Source organism: Protopterus annectens, chromosome 9.part0 (assembly GCF_019279795.1).
Source record: "Protopterus annectens isolate FY-2018-M chromosome 9.part0, PAN1.0, whole genome shotgun sequence".
Taxonomy (NCBI): domain Eukaryota; kingdom Metazoa; phylum Chordata; order Ceratodontiformes; family Protopteridae; genus Protopterus; species Protopterus annectens.
Genome location: NC_056743.1, coordinates 1,254,764,145 through 1,254,772,538, shown reverse-complemented (window position 1 = coordinate 1,254,772,538; position 8,394 = coordinate 1,254,764,145). Strand labels below are relative to the sequence as shown.

The following is an 8,394-nucleotide window of genomic DNA, read 5'->3' as shown; positions in this document are numbered from 1 at the left end:
CAATATATATATATATATATATATATATATATATATATATATATATATATATATATATACTGAAAATCTAGTCAATTGTTCAATTAATAAGGGAGAAGGTCTAATTAACCCTTCAAATCCCTCACTTGCACAAAGCATATTTGTAACCAACAATTGCTAAGCACAACTTACTATAGTGTTCAGAAATGTATATATATAAGAAAAGACAATAATCAGTTGTTTAGTATGCGCATAGATTGCCATAAAAATACAATATTAAAAACAATATTCAAAAATCAATACTTTGCACTTATTTACATATTTAATATTCTACCCTACCATGTCATAATAAACAGTAAATACTGTAATGCCTTGGCTAATGAATTTGTAACCTATAAAATCTATTAATAATTTCATAGCGTAAAGCACTCTAAAAAATGTAAATATAATGTGTATTAACCAAAACGTTGTTTCTATATATAAATCCTAAAAACACTAAAAACTCAAAATTCATAATTTTGCCTTTCTAAGCTTCAAGACGCTACTAATACTACAAGCGTCATTGAGTCCTGGCCGCCTTCCCGTGTCTAATGTCAACTGCCATATTAATTCTTTATATTCTAAAATAGACCCCCAGTCACCACCCCTCTCATCCATCTTAACCTGTTCTAAAATAATAAATTTAATTTCCATGTTGGGACAAAAAAGGGAACGTCTATAGAAAGCATTAGATGTTCTTCGTCTCGCATTGCTGCAGTCATAACCTGTGGGTAGTCCGCTGTCCTCGGTCGGCCCGAATACCAAAGTGTTAGGCTGGCGTCGGTAATGGTCGCTCAGATCTGACGTCACTACGCAGTGGTACTAAAGCGCATGACCGACGCCATATCCTCAGTCTTTCTTGCCGCATGGTCCGAAGCAGAAGCAGCGTTTGCAAGTGCCGTTCGGCGTCCTGAAATTTTCGTTTTCTGAGAGACTGCTCTGAGTTTGCACGTCACTCTTCAAGCAAGGTTTCTGCCAGGACCACAGAACTCCTTAGCAGATGTTTTGAGCAGACAGATGGTGGATCCCCACGAGTGGAAATTGGATCCTCATGTATTTCAACAGTTGACAGTGGCTTGGGGAACTCCAGACATAGATCTGTTCGCTTCTCCACTAAATTTCCAACTGCCAAAATTTTGCACAAAGATGTTTCACCCAAAAGCTTGGAAAGTGGATGCTCTATCTTTCAGTTGGAACAACCTTCACATCTATGCTTTTCCTCCTCTGCCTCTCCTTCCCAAGGTGCTCTTGAAGGTCAGACAGGAGAAGCCTTGCATGATTTTAATAGCTCCAGATTGGCCACGTCAGCACTGGTATCCTCTCCTGAGGAGTTTAGTACAGGAGCCTCCTTGGCCTTTGCCACCAATTCCACACCTTTTGTCCCAGGCAAGCAATCATTTCCTCAATGTCAAGATACAGTCCCTGCATCTGACAGCCTGGCATATTCTGTTTTAGACCCTGTGGGATCGCAGCTACCTCAACAAGTTTTGAATGTCATATTGGAAGCCAGACGACCTAGTACTAGGAAAGTTTATGCTGATAAATGGAGGAGATTTTTTCTTTGGAGCACAGCAAAGAGCTTTGATGTTTCGGTGCCTAATTTGAGTGTTACACTACAGTACCTTACAGAATTATTAGACAAGGGTTTGTCTTTCTCCTCCGTGAAAGTTCATGCTGCAGCCATTTCTGCTCACTATGATTGTGACCCACCATTATTTTCTCACCCTTTATTTAAGCAATTTCTTAGAGGCGCAAAGAACATAAGACCCCCACGTAGAGCTCCTACTCCTTCCTGGGATCTCAATTTTGTGTTGGAAAAGCTTACTTTACCTCCTTTTGAACCTGCAGCTACATCTGAGTTGAAGTTTTGTCTTGGAAGACTGCTTTTTTGTTGGCCATTACTTCTGCTAGGAGGGTATCTGAATTACAGGCTCTAATGGCAGTTGAACCCTTCCTGATATTCCATAAGGATAGGGTATCCCTGCGTACTAACCCTACTTTTATGCCTAAAGTTGTTTCTAATGTGGCCTTAAACCAATCTATTCATTTGCCTACTTTTTATGCTGATCCCCAAAATAAAGGGGAAAAAATTTTGCATTCTTTGGATATTCACAGGCAGTTACGCTATTATTTGAGCAGAACTAAAGGGTTCAGGCAGACTCAACAGTTATTCATTTCTTTTGCTTTGGGTTCACAAGGAAAAGCTGTTTCAAAGCAAACTATTTCTAAGTGGATTGGCCATTGTATTGCTTTTTGTTATTCTCATCATGGAAAGGATGTTCCGCTGGGATCAGACCTCATTCCACTAGGGCTACTGCCACTTCTACTGCCTTTTAAGGAGTTGCTACTAAGGATATTTTGGAGGCAGCTACTTGGAGTTCAGTGCACACTTTTACTAAACATTACCATCTCCCTCTTTATTCTAAGTCTAGGGCTGGGTTTGCCACTGCAGTTTTACAGGGCATGTTAGCAGCTCCTAATGCTTTTTCATTTTGCCAACCTCCCTTACCTTTGCTTTGGGATTCTACCCACAGGTTATGACTGCAGCAATGTGAGACGAAGAACATAGTACAGTTTTGTACCTACCATAAATGTAGATGTTCGAGGATCCACATTGCTGCAGTCCAATTTTCCCTCCCTCCTTCCCCTCTGTAGTTTGGGGTTGCTGTGTTGCTTTTGGGGTAATTATTTGTTCTACATTGGTGGTTGGGTATTTTCTATTTTTGGCTATGGCCTTTTCTTTTTAGGCCTTCTGACATCTGGGGCAAGAAAGACTGAGGATATGGCGTCGGTCATGCGCTTTAGTACCACTGCGTACTGACGTCAGATCTGAGCGACCATGACCGACGCCAGCCTAACACTTTGGTATTCGGGCCGACTGAGGACAGCGGACTACCCACAGGTTATGACTGCAGCAATGTGGATCCTCGAACATCTACATTTATGGTAGGTACAAAACTGTACTTTTCCTATTTCTTAATTATGTCATACTGATGTTCATAAATGCGCCTTCTGAGGGTTTTCTCAGTCTTTCCTATGTAGAAACTTTTGCATCTTGTACATAAACCCAAATAGACAATGAATTTAGCATTACAATTGTAATAGCCCCTTGGTTGACATAGGAATTTTCTTGATGGTAAATATAACCTATGTCCATTAAATAACCTATGTCCATTAAATATAGCTGGGCATTGTTTGCACATTCCACACTTATATGTGCCTTGTTTTTTGTTGCCACTGCATATCATTGATGTAGTCTGAATCATTTCTAACATTTCTTTAATATTAGTACCCCTACGTCTAATGAATCTAGGAAACTCTGGGATCATACTACCCAACCTGTCATGCAGCTTTAGGATCGGCCAGTATTTCTTTACACTATTTTCCACTATATCATGGTCAATACCAAAGGTGTGGATGTATCCTTTTTGTTCCATATTCTGCTGGCTGCTGCCTACTTGGCATATTGGTGTACCCGTGGTATCCAGTAGGGGTGGATATTTTGTTTCCCTGCTACTAATATGTATATATATATATATATATATATAGGATCCGAACGCATGCTCGCGTAGCATATGTTCGAATCACAAAACATTGAACACATACACGAAAGCGCTTAACATCGAAAAGCGCTTCCGTGTATGTGTGCCTGTTTCGTAGATAGGACTACAGTGCAGGTAAGGGAGAATTCCCTTTTCCGCACTGTAGTGCGATCTCTGAGTGAGAATGTTAAAGTAGAAGGGGTGAGGGCTGCAGGGGGCAAAGCCCCCCCTGCAGAAACATATTTTTTTTGAACTACACATACACGGAAGCACTTTTCGATGTTAACCGCTTTCGTGTATGTGTGTTCTATGTTTTGTGATTCGGACATATGCTAGTCGAGCATGTGTCCTAGGCCCATATATATATATGTGATGTGTGTGTGTGTGTATATGTGTATATGTGTATATATATATATATATATATATATATATATATATATATATATGTATATATAATTTATTTATTTTATATGTAGTGCATATGTGTGTTTGTATATAGCTACACATATATATATGTAATGTGTGTTTATTGTAGCCTGTTTGCCTTGCAATCTCCCACTTTATTCTTTTATCAGTAGGGTAGATTCTCCGGGGGGAGACCTACATTTGAGGAAACCCATGATGAAACTTTATTCACTATGAGACCTCAGATGTGTCCTAGAGAAGTTAATGCTGCCATCCTTTGAAATAGCTGCTGCTGTATCCAAGTACCTGATTGGAAGAGTTTTTTTGTAACCGTCACATTAATCAGAAGAACTGCAAAACTGAAGGCCGTTGTGTAAACAGCCTTTCTCATTTTTCCTATACATGGTGAAACTGGTTATTAGAATTGTCCCCAACTGAAACTACTAACCTTTGTGGTCAAGCCCAAACCATAGAACATGAGGGGGGGGGGGACACTTCTATACTACAGGTCTGTGTAGGTAACAGATTTTTTTTTTTTTTTTTTTTTACTTTTGAGGACTAAGGAAATTTCTATTAAAACTGTGTGTAACTGGCTAGCTCATTGCATCTGTTTCTGTTGCCGCTTCCATGGCAACATTATGCAAGGGCAGATCAAGGCCCACTCTACTGAGCCACAGTAACAACTGCTGCCTTCCTTGGTCAGCACTCCACTTATCTTGGAAGCAGCTACTTGTTCATCCATCCTCACCTTTTCCAAGCATTACAGTTTAATAGACCCTGAATATGATTTGCTTTGGCCGTCCTACAGGGACTACTACAGCCAGCATATTCTTAATGCCTCTGGTCTGTAAGCTCTGGGAATCTTCAGAAGTGTTACCACTACTGCAGTAGAACTTTGCAATAAATTTAATACAGTTGTGTTAATTTGTCTTTATCATAAATGTTCAAGCATTTTCACCTTTGCGATAAATCCTTTCGCGATAAATCCTTTCCTCCTTGACCTCATTTCCTTTGGGCAACCTGTGGTGGTACTCGGTGAACTATCCCTTTACCTTCTTTCTCTTTTGCCTTTACAGGCACCTCCCTCATTCATCTAGAATTTGGATAGGCAGCTATGAGGTTGTCTTCTGATTAAATTGCCATACCTGGGGGTGTGTGCCACCTGAGTACATGGTCCTGTAGTCTTAGCTTAGATACTTGGAGATTGACAGAGCCAGAAAGAACTGAAAATGCTTCAGCCAGCAGGCATGGTTATACCACAGATATGTGCTTATGCGTAAGTGGGAGGATGTCTACACAGGCTAAAGTGGAAAGGGTGCAAATCTCTGGAACTTCATCTGGCTATGAGGCCTTTGGAGGCAAAAGTCCCAAGTGTACCACTAAAGCAACAATAAACATGCTCAAATATGTACAGCTGTGTTATGTTCTGTATTTTCTGTGCAGACTTCTGTGCGAGGAGAGAGAACTGCACAACAGCCAGACAGTGGTTCTCAGCTTTTTATAAGGGTCTCTGCTTAAATTATTAAAACTTTCTAGAAGATTTCTTCCCTTCCCACACACTTCCCCCAAACAAGTCATTGCTATTAGATGCACCATCACAGATGTGGGTGAAGGTGGGACATTGGCATGTAGTTTAGCAGAGACTAACATGTCATTTTTCAGCTTAACCTCCGCCAGAATGCCAGTAAAATGAATGCAGGGCTCTCCTTCCTCCTCTTTGTTATGGAAAGCTTGCTGACGTTTATTCTGCCATACTGTAACAGGTTTCCTTTGCCATGTTATAATGGCCCTGCATCCATCCAAGGATGCATCCATCCACTACCCCCCCCCACACCCCCCCCCCACACACACACTTTGCTCAGTAGTATACTGTGAATTGGATCATTTGAGGAGGACCTGACTTATTCAGGCTAGATCCACTTTGCCAAAGGGTTTGATGTGTGCAATAATCACTGCTTCCTCTGGCTACTTACTTTAATCTTATGAAAGAGCATTTTATATGTGTGTGATGATGAGGTTAAGCAAATATTGCCTGTCCGTCAGTCACATTTACAGTAATGGCAACCCTCAGTCTCAGTTTTGAAAATGGGCCAGATTCTTGGCATTTGGCACCACAGTATATATTTACAGGCATAACCGCATAGGGGTGTGTGTCTGTCTATACATACACCCTCATATTCGTGTACCTGTGTGCGTATGTGTACGGTAAAACAAAGTGCACGTTTAAGTGCACACACATCTAAATAGTCTGGCAGCTCAGTTAACACAGTAAACTGTTAAGCTGGATTCTGTAGTCCAGACAGATATGTGCACCCATGTGCGCTTACGAATAAGCGCGCACAGATGCAGAAGATCTGTGTTCTTGGATGTAAAATACATAGATGCATGCTGACATGTGAATTGGTGTGCATAAATGAAAATGTACGTGTATATAGACTTGTACATAATGCATGCCGAGATATGCATACATATGGCATATCTGCATGTATATGCATTTAAATATGTGCATATTTAAGCAATCACTTTCCATGCACACTAGTGTAGGTATGTGTGCATGTATATGAATGTGTATGTATACATTTGTACGAGTAGATAAAATACTATTTGTGTACAACTATCATGGGGTTGTGTAGCTGTACTAATTGATAAGATGGAACACACTAGTGCTGTCCAGAAAAAAAAAAACTTTACATCATTGAAATGCTCATCTACCATCTTTTATTTGGTGATTGCCCACTGCACGTTTTTACAGATGACTTTACCTTTGTTTTCTTGTAAAGTTGTATGCAGTGTTGGAGATGCTGCATTTGCTAAAATTGATAATTTGCTTGTTTTAGGGTTCCGATGAAGATATGGAAGAGGAGGAAGAAATTGCCAGCACTCCACCTTCTTCTGAGGCATCAGGCTCTGCATCTGCTTCGGGTTCAGAAGACGAATGAAAACCTTATTTTTGTGATTTTTTTCTTCAGTGATTTCATACTTTTTTTAAAACTTTTTATTGGTAGGCATTCTACCGCCCAACATGCAGGTGCATGTTAAAAGGTACAGACCTGGGAAACTACAGGGTGTTATCTTGGTCAAATACTGCAGTCATTCTTATCAGTGTAATAAATTTTTAGTGGGCTACACATTTTACCCTGCTCTGTGACTGGGTTTTCATTATGGTTAGTGTTAATTTGCACATCTTTTAAATATAATGAAATGATTTATAGTGTACCTACCAAATGTACCAGCCATTCCAGCAGTTTTGAGCTACTGCAACAATAGTGTCTAATTTTATTTGTCTTCCTATGTATTGATGTTAAATGTATTTGTTTTTTCTTGTTTTTTTGTTGGTTGTGTAAGTTTCTGAAAAATGGATTAATAATCAAAGCATCTGTCATTTTTTTTCAAAGTACTGCTGTCACTCTTAATAAAGTAAGACATTTCATTATTTTTTCTTGCCTTTATTAAGATGCATTTCATATGCTAAATATTTAGAGTCTTTATCAATCTAGATATTCATTAGCCATTGCAATTGTGGGAAAGAAGGGGAGGCAAGTGTTCCAAATGTTTGCCTTTTGTTTAGACACGTATATTGGGCTGTCGGGGTGTTGAATGACAGTTTAACAGCATGTCTAAGTGAGGAAATGGAGCATATATTGTTAACTGTCGAATATGCTATATTGTAAGTTCAATTAATTTTAATTCTGGTAGTAGGAGCGCGTGCGACTGTTTTGTAGGCTAAGGCTAGATTAAGGGCTAGGTAAGAGGTTAGATGTATCGTATGTGAATATTTTGCAGTATGTGATGGTGTTTTCAGTTTAGGTCTAGAGTGTGAGGTTTGATAGCGTGTGCTTGGTAAGGGGGTACATTTTGTGGTGTTTGCTTGCTGATTAGGTTTAGAGTAAGGGTTCATTTGAGGATTAGATTTAGTGCTGTGCATGTCTGATGTATGCTGTTAATTTCCTAGTATCTTGTGTAGTGGTAATGTTAGGATTCTTCTTAATGCATGAAGTTAGGGTTGAGGCAGAGTTAGGGTACTTCCTCATGCCCAACTTACTCGTATACCTTGGCCCCTGCCCCTAAACCTATATTATGAAAACCTTTCTCCTAACAATGCCACTATTCAGACAGATTTGGTCTGAAGTTAACTGGGTTGGGGTTAAGAAGTCAGAAAAGAAAACTTTTGATGGTCATGCTTTCACAGTAATAACACTTTGGAATTTCTTTCTTTGGAAGTCCTAAACCAGCCCAAATTACCAGAGGTTTACCCCCCTCCCCTGACCCCCTCTCCATTGATATCAGGACATCTATAAGAGTCATCAGCCGGGGACATTTCACCAGTTTTTCCTTTTAGTTTATCGTTTGGAACTTGGTCCAGAGTCAAGAGCTGTTAATCTAAGTACCCTGCTGGAGAATTCATTTTGTTGTATACAGTCTGTTGTAT

At 39.8% G+C, this 8,394-nt stretch overlaps 1 protein-coding gene across 1 annotated transcript in view; it reads left to right on the top strand.

Moving 5' to 3' along the window:
• SSRP1 (structure specific recognition protein 1) overlaps nt 1-7,398 on the top strand; it is a gene marked incomplete in the record, with an annotated part of 1,053,281 nt that extends 1,045,883 nt beyond the window's left edge. Inside the window, 1 exon segment of the mRNA XM_044084178.1 lies at nt 6,803-7,398. Within this exon segment, the coding sequence (XP_043940113.1) occupies nt 6,803-6,904 (102 nt within the window).
• Nucleotides 7,399-8,394: the final 996 nt, after the last annotated feature.